The 19878-nt window shown below is 39.7% G+C and overlaps 3 protein-coding genes across 3 annotated transcripts in view; 2 read left to right on the forward strand and 1 right to left on the reverse strand.

The window, feature by feature from the left end:
- LOC130648315 (hydroxymethylglutaryl-CoA lyase, mitochondrial-like) overlaps nt 1-19878 on the forward strand; it is a 91526-nt gene that overhangs the window by 11817 nt on the left and 59831 nt on the right. The window lies entirely within an intron of this gene.
- On the forward strand, nt 748-2332 carry LOC130648274 (uncharacterized). The gene is made up of 6 exons (XM_057454314.1): nt 748-818; nt 874-970; nt 1273-1408; nt 1534-1695; nt 1761-1927; nt 2000-2332. The coding sequence occupies exons 1-6, from the start codon at nt 748-750 to the stop codon at nt 2330-2332; spliced, it is 966 nt and encodes a 321-aa protein (XP_057310297.1).
- LOC130648275 (uncharacterized) lies at nt 11640-12692 on the reverse strand (the record flags this gene model as incomplete). Its single annotated transcript, XM_057454315.1, has 1 exon — nt 11640-12692. A coding segment is annotated over one exon (702 nt), but the record flags the coding sequence as incomplete, so codon positions are not given.

Here is a 19878-nt window from a genome sequence, read left to right on the forward strand (position 1 = left end):
TGGATGTTGAGCTCTCTTTAATAAAGTTGACTGTGATGATTCCCTTGGTTTTGTTATGGTTGAAGAAGAAGGAATGCTTTTGATGGGTAAATTGAGGCAAGGCAATTCACCAGGATTCAATGTAACTCTGCTCTCATGACGATAATATTGATTTTCATTATAGTGCCGTTGACAAATGAAGATCCTTTTATTTGCTATTCTGTCACGAAGTGCTTTATCAACCACACGATCTTTGGTGACAATAGCTATCAATTTTTTCCTCCACTGGGAATCGAACGTATTATCACTAGTCGGGACTTTAAAAATAGCTATTCCATTGTACTTAGCTCTTCGTGATACTGTACAGCCAAATATTGAACAATTATCTCCAGGCATATCAATAAAAAAATCAAATTAAATTCTTTGTTTACAACAAAAAAGAGTAATCTGAACCAGAAAAACCGCCATTTCTAATTTACCGTGCCTGTAGAAAACTGGGTTCTAGTTTAATTACGGCCACAAAAGGATCAAAACAATGCTTCTATTGTTATAGCGCTCTCTTTTCCAGACTATCTCTTTTTCTTATGACTATGGTTACATGAGTGTCAAGGACCAAGGAATTTAAAGACACTTTAGTTGGAACTAGTAGTATCGAAATTGATCCAGATAAAAAAGAACTTGCATTTGCTGAACTTTACAATTTTTAGATGAACGTTCTTTGTCAATAGATGAATTCCGTGTTTACATTATTGTATGCATGCGCACTAAATGGCAGGAAAGAAACCACAACGTATGGAAGAACAACAAGGGTTTAGACCGTGCTGTAGCCAGATATTTCAGTAGAGGATTTATTTTAAAACAGTTTTAAAGTTATTTCAGAGTTAGTTGTTGAAGATGCCTGATTCATGCTGTGCCGCAGATTGTACAAATATGCGAGGAAAAGAAAAAAAACTTTGTTTTTACTGGATTCCCTTTGGAAGTACTCCTGAAAGTAAACGTCGCAGGGAGCTGTGGGTGAATGCAATAAAAAGAAAGAACTAGCAAGATGAAAAGATTGACAACTCAAGAATATGTAGTGAACATTTTATAAGTGGTAAATTGTGCAGCTAGCTATAACTTATTTTTAGAAGTGGTATTTCAGCTGAACTTTATGGTTACATCAACCAGCTAGCTAGCTATAAATTTAATAACAACATTTTTTTGTAGGTGCTAAATCAAACGCTTTAAGTCATCCTGACTATGTACCAAGCTTATTTAAGTACAATACTCCTTCTGTATCTGACTGTGAACCAGGACCTTCATGAAAAAGGAAGTATTGATAGGTACCAACGTGCTCAAAAGTTTAAGGCAATAAAACTACAGCATAGTGAATCGTTGGACATGCAAGAGGAGGAAGATTATGGAGCTACAAAGTCATTTGTGGATAAAGGTAGCTTGTTGGTCTTAGCTGTGTATTTATTTGAAAGTAACTAAGAATACAAAGTATGTAGCTAGGTAGCTTATGTTATATTTTATGCTAAAATATATTAAACAATTACATTTTTATGTTTTTAGGAACTCAAACAACAACAGAAAATAACATCAAAGCACTGGAAGAGGAAATTTGCAGACTCAAAAATAAAAACACAGAACTTTTGATAAAAGTTAATGAAAAAATAATTAGCACAGGACCCTCACAACAATGTCCTATGAAAATCTTAAATGCAGCGATAAAATGTTCCTATTTTACACAGGATTGGAGAATGTTGCTGATTTTGATTGTTTTTTTTTATTATTTCAAGATAAAGTTGAGAAAGTTTGTGATATCTCTATGAAAGATCATCTCTTGATAATATTGGTTGAGTTAAGGCTTGGATTACTTAACAAGGACCTAGCACACAGATTTGGCATTTCTTTTCAAAAAGTTTCCAAGATTTATAGATCATGGTTGCCAATCATTGCTGAAAATGTACAGTTCTTAATTGTTTGGCCTCAGAGGCACATAGTATGAAGTAATTTACCAGCAGCTTTTCATGAAAAGTTCCTGAACTGTGCTGTCATAATTGATTGCACAGAAATTTTTATTGAAAGACCATTTGGTTTAAATACACGTGCTCAAACATGGTCGAACTATAAACATACAAACACAATAAAATACCTTATTGGTATAACACCGTCAGGTTCTGTCAGTTTTTTGTCACGTGGTTGGGGTGGACGTGTGTCCGACAAAGATATAACAAATAAAAGTGGATTTTTAAATAAAGTTATGCATGGGGATTGTGTTATGGCTGATCGTGGTTTCACTATAGAAGAAGAACTTTGTATATCACTTTGTATATTGGCAACTTCGGTTAAATTGTCGGACATTTTTTGACTTTGTGTTGTTTCATAATCAATAAATCTTTTTTTGCCTGTAACATCCAAAGTAATATCATCGAAATTTATTGCTTCTGGTAAATAAAGAGTGGTAAGGGGTTCTGGCAGATTACAAATTTCGTTTTCACCGTCACCTCCTCAGCAGTATCAGTTGCACTTGTGTCATAAGCATCAGGAAGTATATCTATAGCCTTTAAAATAGCTAATTCCTTGCTAATATTTTTTAATTCTAACATTTTCCTCTTTTTGAATTCAGATGAACCAGCCATAGGATCGTCGAAGCTATCAATGGAGCAGGAATTGCTTGTCTCCTTGATTTTTTCCAACTGCATAGAGTACTAGTGCAAGCAACTTTATTTAATCCCAACTGAGTGCATGCTTGAAGTCTAAATAACAAAGCTGCCACGTGACTGCATACTGATCCTAATCTATAAAATATAATTAATTGATCATTGTCAAGTTATGTTTCAGTAAAACGTTTTATGTGATGTAGAAGAAGCAGATAAATTGTCAGTATTTCTGAAGTAATGTTTGCCATGCTTACCCTGCCATACACTTGCAATTAACAGTAAAGATCCACCCTCCAGAGTTGTTTACTGCAGCCCATACTTCGTAGCATTGTTGTTTCTGTCCTTGTTTCTGACTAGGCAATACCTAAAAGTGAAAAGAAACATGTTTAAAATATTTATTAGTTTCATATGGCTAGCTAGCTGTATTTAGAAAGAATACCTACCTCAGATTTAATAATACAATAATCACAATTATTGTCGATTGCATGGTAAAATACGTCCTGTACATGACCACTCACATAAAAGTTATAGGCTTCCAACGACCTGTATGCTTTCATAGCTTCATGTGAGAATTCATTTGGAGTATTGATCAGATATTGGTACATATCACCCCAAGTTAAATCAGGCATCAAAGCAACATTATTACTCCAGTTCTCCAGTATATAAGGATCAGGCAATATTGTCTCGTCGGATAAAGTTAATTTCTTTTCATATTGTTTTCTATCATCCTCGTGCATAGAGGCATAATATTCCGATCCCTTCCACATGGCTATGTCGCATTAAACGTGCTCAACTTAATTTTGTTATAATTTCTGCCAGTTCCTTGCGCGTCCTCAAAAATGTAAACAAATGACGTCACACGGGAATTCATTCGTGAAGCAAAAGATGATGGAATTTTATTCAGGAAGTAGCAAACCGAGAATAATTACCCTATTCAACCAACTTACAACATTGTTGAAAAGTGACAATGAATCAGTAACTGATTATATGATGAGGGCAGAAAAAACTGCAGCCACATTGAAAACAGCTGGTGAGAATGTCAGTGATGCTTTGTTAATTGCAATGGTACTCAAGGAACTCCCCGATCAGTACAAAGCCTTTGTTGCTATTATAACACAATCCGAAACTGTAGACACATTTCACAAATTCAAGCAAGCTCTGAGAAATTTTGATGAAACTGAAACTGCCCGATCTACAAAACCAGAAGCTAATAAAAATGAAGCTATTATGAAAGCACGAAATGATATTTATCTAAACAACTCATTTGTTACAGTTGTGGAGTTGCTGGACATAAAGCGAGTGAATGTCGGCGACAATGATGTACCGTTTGTAGATCCTCATCGCACTCGAACCGTAACTGCCGAAAACAAAACCGTGACCAGGCCAAGTCGATGAGTGATAATAATCAGAGTCATTTTTTTGCATTTAAGATTAATGATGACTTCAGTATGAAAATTAATGGTAGTGAGACACTACTCGTGGACTGTGGAGCAACAACCCATATAGTAAATTCTAAAGAGAATATGATTGAAATTGATAACAACTTCAAACCAGCTGAACATTATATAGAATTGGCAGATGGGAGCAAATCAAACAATGTTGCATTGAAAAGAGGAACGTATGTCACATACTTACGTACATAAAGTGGAGAACTAGTTAAAGTTAACCTTGAAAACGCACTGTATGTACCAACTTACCCTCAAAATATTTTTTCTGTTCAAGCCGCAACCCGTAAAGGTGTTGTTGTCAACTTCTCCAATGATCATGCTAATCTCATTGCCCCAGATGGAACAATCTTTCCAATCGAACAACGCCAACGACTATACTATCTGTACAAGAATAATGTGAGCCAAAAACGCATAGAGGATTTGAGAACATGGCACAGAATATTAGGACACTGTAATATTGATGATGTGATAAATTAGAATCTGTAGTTCAAGGAATGCACATCAGTGAACGAGAAAAATTTGACTGTGAGGTATGTACAATAGCAAAGCAGACCAACACTTTTAATCTTCAGCCAGACATCCGTGCCACGACTCCTTTCGAACTTGTACACACCGACCTAGCCGGACCAATAGAACCAGCGTCACTGAATGGCTTCAGATATGCTCTTGTTTTCACAGGATGTATGTTTACTTATTTTTTAAAACAGAAATCTGATGCGTCCCGTGCAATAGAAAATTTTCAGCAGACATAGCGCCCTACGGCAAAGTGAAAACCTTTAATTTTGACGAAGAAGTACCATTGTGTTACTTGTTTGGGTGGATGACATTATTATTACATCAAGTAAGGACGAACTGCTCAACACTGTCAAGATCCAGTTGAAGAATCGATTTAATATGAAAGATCTTGGAACACTCTCATCGTTTCTTGGAATTGATTTTGAGAGGGGGATTGACTACGTCACCATGTCCCAGTCCCGTGACCTTAAAGATGTCCTTATCCGATTCAGTCTCAATGATTGTAAACCGAGGAATACCCCATGCGAACAAAACCCTGCCGCATATATATTAGATGAGACCAGTGATACTGAGAAGACCGATAAAGAAACCAAACTATATCGTCAAATGGTGGGAAGCATTGTATATGCCATGACTTGCTCTCGACCTTGAGTTATGTTGTAACTAAGCTGTCTCAACACTTGTCAAAGCCTGAAAATTCAGACTGGATTATGTTAAAACATGTATTTCGATATATAAAGAATACTGTGAGTTATACATTCACTTTTCGTAAACTAAACCATGAAGAATTTCGTTTCTATGCATTTTGTGATGCTGATTGGGCTTTTTCTTTGGATAACAAAAGAAGTATTACCGGTTATTGTATCAGCATCAATCCGAGTGGGCCACCTATCAGTTGGAGGTCGAAAAAAACAGGCGTCTGTGGCACTTTCAACATGCGAAGCTGAATTTATGGCCCTCTCAGTAACAGCTCAGGAGACCGCCTACATAACACGACTTATCATAGATTTAACAAATTTTGACCTCAAGCCGCCTGTGATTAAAAATGACAACCAAGGTGCCTTAGCGTTATTGAAAAACCCCGTAAAGCACATGAAGGCCAAACATATCGATATCCGATACCATTATATCAGAGAATGTTTTCAACAGAATCAGATAGCTGTAGACACCTTTGATTGATTTTGTTTACATAACAAAAGACAAAACACTGAACTTAAATATTGAGAATTATTCGTCCGTTATCAAGCTCAACTCTACTTGATAGTAACTATCAATGTTTTAGTGAAGTAATACAAACATTTGATGCTACTGAAAGGAAGTAGGTGTATTTATTTCCGCACTTCTGACTGAAAACGTACTTTGAGTTTGTTGTTTGGCTTGGGGCCTAGCTACGCATTTTTGGGAAGCGACTACCACGAGGCCATTCGTCCTTGGTCACACGAACGGCATTCGTATTCTCCTACGCGCTTTTGCTTTCTCCCGCGGTCTTGCACCTGACACCCGACTCGCTGTTTCTTGTCTGAATTGCTGTTGCCGTTCTAGTTTGGACTTATGCGCAAGCTAATTTTTGGCTGTGATTGATCGAGGGGTACATCTCGCTGACAGGATTACTACTGACAAGCCTGAATTTAGGACCTAGGACGTGGTTATAATGATTTCTTCCATAGATGAGCTCCAAGAAAGTGATCGCCACGGAATGGAAAGTAGACCCAGTAGATGGAAGGGATAAACGTGCCCTTCTTAGAGATATGCAACAACTTTTGGATGACACTACTGATGTAGATCAAAAGGTTAATCTTTTCCAGGGATTGCTACCATTGCTTCCTGCTGACTTACAACCAAGGTTAAAGAAGCTCCTCAAACTAGACACTGCTTTAGTGGCAGGGGATGTTACTCCTGATTCGAAAGAACTTGACAACGAGGAAGATGGTAGTCCTGAAAAGACCAGGCAAGAGGAGGGAGCTACGGCAGACCTGGTCAAGTTGCTAGGACTACAATCAGCAGGAACAAGCACCTTCAGGAAAGAATGTCGTATCTCTGGAATAACAGATGACAATAAGAAAATCAATTATATTAGCCTATGTAAGGAAGTAGGAGAAGCAAAGAAGAAAGGGTTCAAATCCGGTTCATGACGGTGGAAATGCAGAGAATGAAATATGACATCACAAAAATCCGAACGGATAAACCCCAAGAGAGACAAAATCGTGGAAACACTTTTGGTGGTAACCAAAGTTGGAAAAGGCTGCGACAGTTGTGAAAAGAAAGGGAGAAGTGAGCAATGTACCCACTGTTGGAAATGTGGTGGTGAGAATCACCAATCAAGACACTGTCAGATGAAGAAGTCGTCAAACGAGAAGAGACTAGAGAATTGAGGCGACCTCTAGTCTCCAGAAAAACGAACTCGTCTCCCATTTTTTGCAACTACTGTGTAAATAACAATTGTCCATCTGAAGCAAAGTTGTGTTCCGGTTGCCATGCGGTGAAATAGTGCAGTAAAAGATGCCAAGAAAATGATTGGAAAAATCATAAAGTTCTTTGCGCAGCCATAAAACTGTTGGAAAATGAACAACAGAGAGAAATTGAAGAGAAATGCGTACTTACAAGTGAAAAAAAGAGTTAGTCTCTCTAGTGGGTAGGCGTTACACCATGAAATATTGGATTCAGTCAACAGAATGTGACTCCCTTTGGGATACTGGAACTATGGTTAGTCTGCTTAGTAAGCAGTGGTTGGACAGACAAGTCATCTTGGAAGTATATCTGAATTATTGGGTGAAGAATTGACAGTGGAGACGGCTAATGGTACGAAAATCCCATACCTGGGTTATGTGCTATTAGATTTTCAGATAAAGAATAGTTCTGTGCTGCTGTAACAAATGAAGATATTGTTCAACCAATTGTGGGATATAGCGTGATTGCGGCAGTATTGAATCAGGAGAACCAAGCAGTAGATTTCACTTTGCCAAGCGAAACATTTCCAGACCTAAAAAAAACACAACTTGACGCACTGAGTTCATACATTCTAACCAAGGAGAAGATCCTCCGATCAGTACTGTGAAATCGATGAAGACTGGTGCACTGATCAAACCGGGCGAAACCATGACCATACCGTGCAAACTGGAAACAGTGGTCATGGAAAAGACAACTCCGGTAGTGTTTGAACCAATAACTAATCATCCCTTCGAAGGTGTTTTACTGTTGAAAGAGCAGATCTTATCACTCAAGAAAGGAACAAGGGTCAGAACCTCCATCACTATCACTAACGTATCAAACACTGATGTACAACAACCAGTTACATCAATGATTCCAGCACCAATGAAGTTCAAAGAGTTCGCAAAAGAAGAGCAGGATTTAGATACAAAAGATAGCCATATTAGGAATTTAGAGAGTGATCCAGCCTTAACCACCAGGGTCGAATCAGTTGAAATCGATTCCAGTATTCAGGAAGACGACCGAAAATATCATCAACAGTTAAAAAGAATTGATCTGGAGTCCTTGTCAGACAGCCAACGCAAAATAGCGGAGAATATGCTGTGGGAACAAAGACATGCATTTGCAAAAGATGAAAACGATATAGCAAGTGCTACAGACCTTAAGATAGACATCCGAACAACAGATGAAGTTCTGGTGCAGAGAAACTACAATTCAGTACCACGTCCCTTGTACAACGATGTGAAACAACATTTACAAGATTTACTGAGTCGTGGATGGATTGAAAAATCAAAATCTGCCTGGTCATCACCTGTAGTGAAAGTAAGAAAAAAAGATGGAACCATACGATTATGTTGCAACTTCACGGTACTGAGTAAGAAAACAATTGCAGACAAACACCCTTTACCACGAATCCAAACATCCTTGGATAACCTTGGTGGAAGCCAATGGTTCTCAGTACTTGACCAGACACGTGCCTACTACCAAGGATACCTGACAAAAGAAAGCAAGGAGCAAGGAGAAAACAGCGTTTGTGACGCCATGGGGATTGTTTGAGGGGGTCAGGATACCCTTTGGAACAGACGTTTGAGGACATTCGCGATGAATATGCCCTTCCTTATCTAGATGATGTTATCGTTTACTCTGGAGGTTTTGACCAGCACATTTAGCACATTAGAAATGTGTTACAACAACTGTTAGCAAAAGGTATCAAATTGAGGAAAACCCGAGGAAATGTGACATGTTCAAGAATAAAGTGAAATACTTAGGAAGAATTGTGAGCAAAGATGGTTACCGAATGGACGATTCGTCAATGGAGGCAGTTACCGCATTGAAAAGTAGAAGACCACAAACAATTGGCGAAGTGCGACAAGTACTTGGTCTGCTGGGCTACCATCGTCGGCATGTGCAAGACTTTGCTAAAATAGCCAAACCGCTCTCTGATTTGATTGCAATCCCTTCATAGAAAAAGAATACCATTCGCAATACTACTAACAAAAATCCTGGTCAAGCACCATCAAAGACACCAATAGTTTGGACTGATATTCACCAGGCTGCCTTGAATGCCTTGATTGACATTGCGACACAACCACCAATTTTGGCATATCCTAATTATGATGATTTCTTACACGTAGATGCTAGTGGACTGGGACTTGATTGCATTCTCTATCAGAAACAACATGGCAAGACGTGCGTAATAGGTTACGGCAGCAGAACCCTATTACCGGCTGAAACCAAGTATCACAGTAGTAAGCTAGAATTTTTGGGCCTGAAGTGGGCAGTCACGGGGAAACTCCGCGAGTATTTAGCCTATGCAGATCATTTCACAGTGTTTACTGATAATAATCCACTGCTGTACGTACTGGAATCAAGCAAGTTGAACACTATTGGACAAAGATGGGTATCCGAACTTTCAGAGTTCAACTTTAGTGTGCGGTATAGACCTGGTATTATTAATCGCGATGCTGATTGCCTTTCGCGGTGGCCCTTGGATATTGAGAGATACGTTGCTGATTGTACGGAACAACTTTCACAAGATGCCTTCAGAGCAATAATGGCCGGAGTAAGGTTGCAAAGCAGTAACAACGAAGCATGGAGGGTAGGATTAGGTGCTGTTAACCTAGTTTCCTATGAGCCGTTGATGTATGGCGAAGAAGATAAGATCCCATCTGCTAAAATGGTCGAGCTTCAACAAAAAGACCCTGATATCTCGGTGATGATAAATGTACTGAAAAATAGCTCTGATGTGCCTAAGGATAAGTTATCACCCGCTGTTCGTATCATGTTGCGGAACCGTCGGAAATATTTTTTTGACGACAAAGGTCGACTAAGGCAGAAAACTGGCGACATTACCCAGATAGTTCTTCCGAAGATTTTAAAGCCTCTTGTGTACCAACACCTACATGTCGACATGGGCCACCTTAGTGCTGATCGAGTATTCGAGTTAGCAAGACAAAGAGTTTACTGGTCTGGAATGCATAAAGATATCTGCGAATTTACCAGACACAAGTCTCCGTGTATTTCCCAAAAGAAACCAATGAGGGAACCGCCTGCGCCACTACAAAGTATTATCTAATCATCACCTATGGAACTGATTGCGATAGATTATCTCCATTTGGAAACCGGTAACGGTGGATACGAATACATCCTGGTCATCATGGATCACTTTACGCGATATGCCCAAGCATATCCAACACGTAATAAGAGTGCTGCAGCAGCAGCAAAGCACTTATATGGAGAATAGATTCTACGATTTGGATTACCATCAAAACTCCTGCATGACCAAGGACAAGAATTCGAAAATCAGTTGTTCACTGAACTACATCGCCTATCTGGTGTACAAAAAAAGTCGAACCACTCCTTACCACCCACAAACTAACGGTCTTGTGGAGAGGATGAACAGGACGCTGTTACAGATGCTGAAAACACTTGGTGAAGTTGAGAAATCGAAGTGGCTCACAAGCCTAAACAGATTATTTATGCATATAACTGCACCCGCCATGACACAACGGGTTATGCACCACATTTCTTAATGTTTGGTCGTCATCCTGGAACTGGCAGCGTCAAATGAACGAGGCCTATAAGATTGCCAGAGCAAGCACCGAGAAAAGAAAAGCTGCTGCGAGAAACAGACAGGGTCGACAGCATCAATCTGGACAACTTGAAATTGGAGATAGAGTTTTGATCAAGAACGTAGTGGAACGTGGTGGACCTGGAAAAATAAGAGCATATTGGGAACAAAAGGTTTACACAGTCAAAGATATTAAGCAAGAGGGAGTAGTATACACTGTCCAAAAAGAAGACGACCCATCAAGCCGACAGAGAACGGTACATCGCAACCTTCTTATGCCATGCCAGAATCTGATACTACAGGAAGACACACACAGTAGCTAGGGTCAAAGAGAACACATTGAAACCTGAGCTCTCTGCTGCAAAGCCGTCTGCAGTTACGACTCGAAGTAAACGTCGAGGAATGAAGTTAAACAGTTCTGTATCGACATACGACCAATGAGATTAACGATACCCCAAACAACTCGGATGATGAGGCACTCGGCCCTGCAGATTTCCAACAGCTTTCCAATTATATACGGACTGAACGTGTTGATTTCACAGTTCAAAAACCTCCAAACAAGATCGAGGAATGTGACAAAGATCAGAAAGTACGGTTGGACATTGCAGAAACTTCAGCAGGGGAAGAGGATGCGTCAACATCTTCGATGGAAGAGGATGCGTCAACATCTTCGAAGAAGTCAGCGAGAAATCAGACCCCCACCAAAGTTCACCTACAACACAATGGGTGATCCAGCTGTTAAGCAGATTGGAGTACAACGTCAAACTACAAAATACGTTCTGAATCCTCAGGCCAGACCTTTCACTCAATCAATTGGAAATGTTTATCAAGTTGGACCGGCAGTTTGGGTGTGAGTCCAAAGGGGATTGCGATGCGCAAAGGGGGGAGCGCTTGAGATTAAAACATCATGTAGTACAGCATGCGACGTGCGAAAAAAATTACATATTGACTAAACTATTAGGCGTTATACTTACTCCTTAACTGATTGTTTGTTTAAAAGACTGTTTGTTTCACATACACAAAATAAAAACGAAAAAAAAAAACATCGAAAACTGTACATATTAATAAAACATTCTCGTTGTTTGCATTAAAGAAGAATTGTTATATTATTATACATTGATTTATTGATTGTTGACATTTGGTTATGTTGGCTACAAGATAATGTTATAAGTCGGTGGTCTGAACTGGGTTGTCGATGTGCGCCTTTGTGGTAGCTTGGTCTACCATATTTGTTTTTGTTTTTGTAAAATAGGTGAGTATGTGTGTCCAGCGAGAGAGCAGATGTGAGATTTTAACGAGTAGACAACTGTATTTTTAAAAAACGAAGATAAAACAAAACTTTATAGCTACCAAGACTTATTATTATGTGTCGCTTTACAGCATCAAGGGAATCATCATTATATTTCACACGAGATTGCCCTTTTCCCTTCTGTCTTCTGAGACAAGATTACCATCTTTTTTTAAAAAAATAGCAGTACGTACAGTTTTGCGAGATGCACCAAATGTTTCCAAAAACATTGGCTGACATACTTGTTGCACGTTCAAAAAGTACTTTATGGAATTGCTTCTATTTTCACCTACTTCTTTCCTTGGTCTGTGTCGAGATGGAGCCTCAATAACAATGGAATTCAAAAGGAATTGCCTCTGTTTATCAAGGTTACCCAGATTCCAATAGGAACAAAAGAAGTTTTTCCTCCGATCCACTGATATTTTGTTACTACAATTCAGCCTCCAGTTATGACAGGGCTCACCAATAGACCGTGCTTGTGTATTTGATTTCCTATTCGTGTAGGATATGTATGGGCTGTAAGATTGGCCAAAGTTTCTCTTCTGCTTTTTCCTGTTCTTCTCCCAGTCTTCCTCGTTTCTTTTTCTTTTTCGACCTTTTTCAAATTCTTGATCTGTTATTGCCACAATGTGTTCAAACTTGATGGTTGATACTGATTCATCAATTAGGAATTTCACTCTAACTGACGTTTTGTGGACAGAAAGGATTGTCCCCTCAAGAAGTGACTCTTCTTTGTGAACAAAAAAGTCACTATATTTATCAGCCGCTTCACTCTTGTCAAAATAGCCAGCCCTGTTAGGGACTGTGCGTGTCCGCCATTATGAATAGTCTTATGTCTATATTTGTCGGTTCCGGCAATAGGGATTTAAAAAGATTCGATTATAACATGGCGCTGCGAGTAGAAAGCACCACGAGGGAAAAATGAAAATTGTTGGAAAACTGATGGAAATTAATGAACTTGGTGACTTAATACTCATATGATTAATTAATTCGTACACATTGATTATTCGTCTACTTCAGTGGCAACACGAAGACATTTTTGTTTATTTACTCGTACAGAAAACAGAACTTTGTGGAATTTTCTGTGTGGATATTGTATTTCTACCTGCAACCTGGTGAAACCAAGTACTCCTTATACTCTTGAAATTATTGTTAGTACTTCACTTGGTCGTTATGGTGGAGTCGTTACAAAACTGTACTCTCACCTCCATCGTTGATCGTTATGCAGCTTTCAAAAGCTGGAAGCAAAAATGGCAGGATTATGGCATTTTGACTGAACTTGAAAAACAATCTCCTGCATACCAGTGTGCGATGCTACGTTTCACTTTTACTCCAGAAACAAGTAACATTTACGAATCCCTTACCTTGTCGCCGGAAGCAGCGGCCACTACAAAGGGCATTATCGATGCCTTAGAAGTGTTTGAAAAGGGAGCCATCAATGAAACCATGCAGAGACATACGTTCAATCATCGGCAACAACAGGAAGGAGAAAAGTTCGATGATTTTTGCACAGACCTCAAAGTTTTGGTCAAACACTGTAACTATTGTGACAATTGCGTTCAAGGAATAATACGAGACAGAATTGTGGGAGGTATTTTGGATGACAATTTACGACAAAAGCTGCTCAGCAAAAAGGATTTAGATTTGAAAACAGCGGAAGAGTTGTGTAGAGCGAGTGAAAAGCGACGGAAGGTACAGATATAACGGTCAAAAATGGAAAAATAAAATTCAAAGTAGACACTGGAGCGGATATCACAGTCGTAGGCGTACCACAGCTAAAACAATTCGGAAGAACCATAAAGGACATCAGGCGCACAGGGAAGACACTGACCGGTCCATCAGCAGAAAAGTTACAATGCCTTGGATATATAACAACGTTGCTAAAATGGGGCGATAAACAGTCAAACGAGGTAGTGTATGTTTGCAGAAACTTGAGAGTGCCCTTATTGGGCAAACCGGCTATAAAACGTTTAGAGATACTCACATTCAACAAGCCAGTCAATAGCACAGTGTCACAAGTATCTGAGGACAATCAAGACATTATTCAAGAATTCCCAACACTATTTACCGGATTAGGATGTATCACCGGAGACCCAATCAACATCAAATTAACCGAAGATGCAGTAACCTACCACTTGACAGCACCACGGCATGTAGCATTACCACTGTTGGAACCCTTAAAAGCAGAGATCAAGCAAATGAAGGATATGGGAGTCATACGAGAAGTTACAGAACCAACAGACTGGTGCCACCCAATTGTTTTAACCAAGAAATCGGCCTCACAAAGTTAAACGCATTCACCTAACGAGAATTCTACCAACTGGAGAGCGTTGATGAGACTCTTGCGAAACTCGGAAGTCAATGCCACGGGATGTCAAAACTTGACGCCAATTCAGGATATTGGCAGATGCCATTGGATGACTCCAGCCAACTGATGGCAACATTCATCACACCGTTCGGACGATTCTGCCCAACAAGAGGTCCCTTCGGACTAACATCAATGCAAGAGATCTTCAGTAAACGTAAATCATTGAAGGGTTGCCGGGGATAGTGAAAAACACTGATGACCTACTAGTCTTCGGTAAAGATTTAGGGGATCACGATACGAAATTGAGAGCCGTACTAAAGAGACTGACAGAGGCAGGTGTTACGCTCAACACTGACAAATGTGAGTTCCGGAAAACAGAGGTAGAATTTTTGGGACACCGAATCACAGCAAAAGGGATACAGCCAGTACCGGATAAAGTAGAGGCAATTCAGAAATACCCAGCTCCAACGAATATTACCGAACTTCGAAGATTCCTGGGTATGGCGCAGCAACTGGCTAAATTCAGCCCAAATTTAGCACAAGCCACTGAACCATTACGGGACCTGTTAAGTACAAAGAACAATTGGACCTGGACGGCGGTTCATGAGCAGGCATTCAGCCGCATTAAGGACACATTATTGACCCAACCAGTGTTAGCACACTATGATATACACCGCCCAACCAAACTACGAGCAGACGGAAGTAAACTAAATGGCATCAGTGTTATCCTGATGCAACAAGATGAACAGAACCAATGGAAACCAGTCGCTTATGCATCAAGGTACCTCTCTAAAGCGAAACAAAACTATCACAACATTGAAATCGAAATGCTTGCTGTTACATGGGGTTGCGAAAAGATGTCTCGATACATTCATGGAATGTCGAAGGTCTTAGTGCAAACCGGCCATAAGCCGTTAGTCCCTATCTTGAATTACAAACCATTAGCCGAAATGTCTCCACGGATCCAGCGTATGCGAATGCATTTACTAAAGTACGACATTTATGCTGAACACGTCAGTGGCAGTAAAATGACAGACGCAGATGCTTTATCACGAGCACCATCTTGCTATCCGGAACTGGAAGATGAAATCGCCGAAAGGACATCACCGCACATGTTTTTTTTGGTGTTAACAAACTTACCAGCAACTGATCAACGCTTAGAGGGAATTCGCACAGAAACCACTAAGGATCCAGTCCTATCAGATTTAATAAGAATCACAAGAGAGGAATGGCCAGCCAGACAACAAGACTGTCCCATCAATCTACAACCCTTTTCGGCGAGCCAGCATGACCTATCAGAGTATCATGGACTCATCGCGAAGGGGGATCGTATCGTCATACCCAGGTCCATGAGAGCTCCAAAATACACGCTGGACACCAAGGGATGGATATGTGCAAGAGAAGAGCCCGGCAAGCCGTATATTGGCCGGGTATAAATTCACACATCAAACAGATGGTCAGGAAATGTGAAGAATGCAGCAAGTTACTACCGTCGAAACCGTCACAACCACTGATGAGCCACCCACTACCGACCAAAACCGTGGCAGCAGGTGGGGTCAGACATTTTTCAATTGGTAAAGCGAAACTACCTGATCATCGTAGATTATTACTCCTTATGGCCCAAAGTCTATCAACTAAAACGACCAGACTCGAAAACAGTGATCGAGTCACTCAAAGATGCATTTTCTCGACATGGCATCGCAGAGTACGTCATCAGTGACAACGGAAGCCAGTACGCATCCTACAAATTTAAACGCTTCGCCCACGACTGGTCATTTACACACAAGACAAGCAGTCCTCGATATCCACAATCCAACGGACTAGCCGAAGTGACAGTGAAGGCTGTGAACCGCTTTAGTGAAAAAGTGCATCTGTTCGCATGAAGATGTTTCGCAAGGCCTCCTGACGACAATCTCCAGCACAGCTTCTAAAAGGAACCACGCTCCGAGACAACCTACCAAGATACGTAACAGGAGGCAGAAGAGAGCAGACAATTCCAGCACGGGAAAGACTCAACACGAAACAGTGGTATGACCGAAATATCAGACACAGCCGACAAGCCAATTTTAGAGAAGGTCAACTCGTCGCTGTTCAGGATGAAGTCACCAGAGAATGGTCGAAATGAGCAGTTATGATTAAAGAAGTTGCACCTCGTTTGTACGAATTACGACTGAGCACTGGCAACAAAATAGGTCGTAACGAAAAGCACTTGCGTAAAGTCTACACCATCACAGCGTACCAACCTCCAAACAAACCACCACAGAGGATCATCAACCACGACCCGCCCGTGGAGCCTAACACAGACGAGGATGGGAACGAAAGCGACGCCTCGGACAACACAATCACAGACGAAGGTGGGAATGAAAACGACGCCTCTGACAACACCATACCGTATGTTGAAGAAGAAGAGGAAGACAGAGCAGAGAACGAGGTCGAAAACGAACGAGAGGAATTCGTAAAAGAATATGTCACACGTTACGGGCGAACGCTGAAGAAGAAAATACCCGTGGATTACGAAGATTTGTAAATGGATTTCTCGTGTTAGAACTTAATGGACGTGTCAAGTTTTGTTTGAACATTATGAACTGGATTGGTCGTTTGAAACTTAATATGGACGTGCTGGGTTATGTTTGGACAGTACACGCTTGGGTTGGGACTTTAAAGGGGAAATGTTAGGGACTGTGCGTGTCCGCCATTATGAATAGTCTTATGTTTATATTTGTCGGTTCCGGCAATGGGGATTTAAAAAGATTCGATTATAACAAGCCCTAATATGACACTTTTCTCCAACTTTATACTTTACTTCAGAACACCAACTTCTGGTGCCCATTTTTACTTTTCTACTAACTAAAACAATATATTGTCTAACATGCTAACCACACTGGCCCGCTTACGAAACTAAAACAAAACTTTTTTAGAAAAAAACTACGAAGGCAAAAAAAGGTTCCCCCACATATTCACTCAAGTTTTACCAGTTTCAGCCAAATGCAATCATTTTTAAGCCCTTTAGCTGTTGTTTTTTAGGTTTTTTTGGCAATTCACCAGCTAAGATCAAACTTATAATCCTGGGCCTGTCTTGCAATGTAATGTTATGTCTTCTGAGATTTTATTCTGGCAGAGAGCATAAAGAGTCTTTCTTTATTTTATCCCCAGCTACTGTAATTGAAATATTTAGAAATGAATTAAGATAAACCCATTTGATTTCGCTTGGTTAAATTCAACTAAATCTGAAAACATGAATAAAGTAACGAAAAAGTTCTAATACAAACCAAAATATTCTTCTTCTAATAACCACATATGAAAACACACTATCCAGCTTTTGTTGCTTTTCTTTACCACCATTAAATCATTAATACACTATATTCAATTTTTTCATCTACTTACAACCAACCATAATGCTTGGCTGTTCTAAATGGACTTAGGTCCTTCTGCTTTTATTTAAATTGAATTTAATATGGACTTAGGGCCTTTTCCATGGACTTAGGCTTTTTTAGAACAGAAACATTTCATCCAGATGGACTTAGGCCCATATGTACTAAAACCTTAATGGACTTAGGCCTTTTTAAAATTAAATATGTTATTTATCAAAGGTTTGTGATCAATTTTCAAGATTTTCTAACCTCAAAACCCATACTTCAGACACATCAAAAGAAAGCCAGTGATCCAGAGATTCAAAAAAATCAAAATCCTCAATTTTCATAAAAATGGACTTAGGCCCCTTTAGAATTGTTGGGGACCTGGACTTAGGCACATTTAGAACTAAGGTAGCGAATTGAATCTTAAAAGAAAAGTGTTCATAACAAGCTTTTTTCATGTTGATCATCATCATCATCATTCTCGGCTTAACGTCCGTTTTCCATGCTAGCATGGGTTGGACCCTCTTCCAATCTGATCTGTGTTAGATCTAAACTCAACTTCCTCTGTATCAAGTCTGTCCTTATAACCTCCTGCCAAGTCTTTCTCGGTCTGCCTCTGGACTTTGCCCCAGGAACTATCAAGTCTATACACTTTCTTACCCAATTATCCCCTCCATTCTTTCCAAGTGCCCCAGCCAATTCAATCTTCTTATCTGGATAACATCTTTAATTCTACGAATACTTAGCCTGCTCCTTAGCTCATCTGAACTCTTTCTGTCTCTCAGGCTGGCGTTACACATCCACCTTACCATTCTCATATCATTTCTTTCTAAACGGTCAAGATCTTCCTGCTTCACTGCCCATGTCTCACTACCGTACAACATAACACTTCTTAAACATGCCTCATAAAACCTACCTTTCAACTCAATTGACAAGACTCTGTTAGTCAACAAAGGAAGTAACTCTCTGAACTTTTGAACATATCACCTAAGTAACAGAAGTTCTCAACTATCTCTAACGAGCCACTGTTGCACATCATTGAAGCTGGAAATACTTCAGTCTCTATAATCTCACCTTTGCAACGCTTGCATACAAACAGAATGTCAGCTCTAACCTTCCACCAATACTACTGCACTTCTTATGTACCCAATGCTTGCAAGTCTGACAAAAAATTGAGTTACTACCAACCCCTTTCCTGCAAACTCCACAAGGCCACTTTCCAACTACAAGGTCACACTTGGCTGCAATGCTACTAATCATGACTTTAGACTTTGCTGTGTTCACCCTTAGCCCTTTCTCTTCTAGTCCTTTCTTCCACTTCTCAAACTTTTCAACTAATTCTTCCTTCGACTCTGCTATGAGAACCAAATTATCTGCATACAATAACTCCCATGGACAACCTGTTCTGAACTCCATCGACAGCGCAAGACTAGAACAAACAACAAAGGACTAAGTACAGAACCCTGATGTACACCAACATTTACACTAAATTCATCACTAAGTGAATCGTTAATCCTGACACGACTTTAAGCATTGCTGTACATAGACTGTACTATCGTAACTAGCCACTCATCCACGCCTATTTTTCTCATAGCCCACCAAATAACTTTACGTGACACTCTATCAAAAGCTTTCTCTAAATCTACAAAGGCAAAATAGAGATTCTTTCTCTTTCCTAAGTACTTTTCTTGAAGCTGTCTGAGTAAAAATATTGCATCTGTAGTGCCACGCCATAGAACAAAACCAAATTGCATCTTATCTATATCAATTCTTTCTCTAAGTAACTTATCAATCACTCTTTCAAAAACTTTCGTTACTTAATCAACTAACTTCAAACCTCTATAGTTACCTCTTTCTAATGCATCACCCTTGCCCTTGAAACAATTCACTATTACACTCGACTGCCACTCACTCGGAATAGCACCATCCTTTATAATTTGATTAGCAAAACTTGTAATAAGCTCAGCTCCAATATATCCAGATGCTTTTACCATCTCTGCAACAATACCTGATACTCCTGCAGACTTGCCAATCTTCAATTTCCTAATAGCCTCCACTACCCATTATGTCTTGATCTGCATAGCTGACCCTTCTACAACATCATCATCAGACAAATTATCCTCATCGCAATCAAACTCAGTGTTAAGCAACCTCTGATAATAGTTCTTCCAAGCTACCTTTTTCTCCTCCTTTGTGCTAGCCAAAACACTTTCATCATTACGTATACACTTCTCACCTACAACATCTTGATTAGTCTTCTTCATTTGCTTTGCTATCTTGAATACCTCATTGCGCTGGTCTTCCCTTCTTAACACATCTGTAAATCTGTTTCTCTCTGCT

This window comes from Hydractinia symbiolongicarpus, chromosome 6 (genome assembly GCF_029227915.1).
Source record: "Hydractinia symbiolongicarpus strain clone_291-10 chromosome 6, HSymV2.1, whole genome shotgun sequence".
Classification (NCBI taxonomy): Eukaryota; Metazoa; Cnidaria; class Hydrozoa; order Anthoathecata; family Hydractiniidae; genus Hydractinia; species Hydractinia symbiolongicarpus.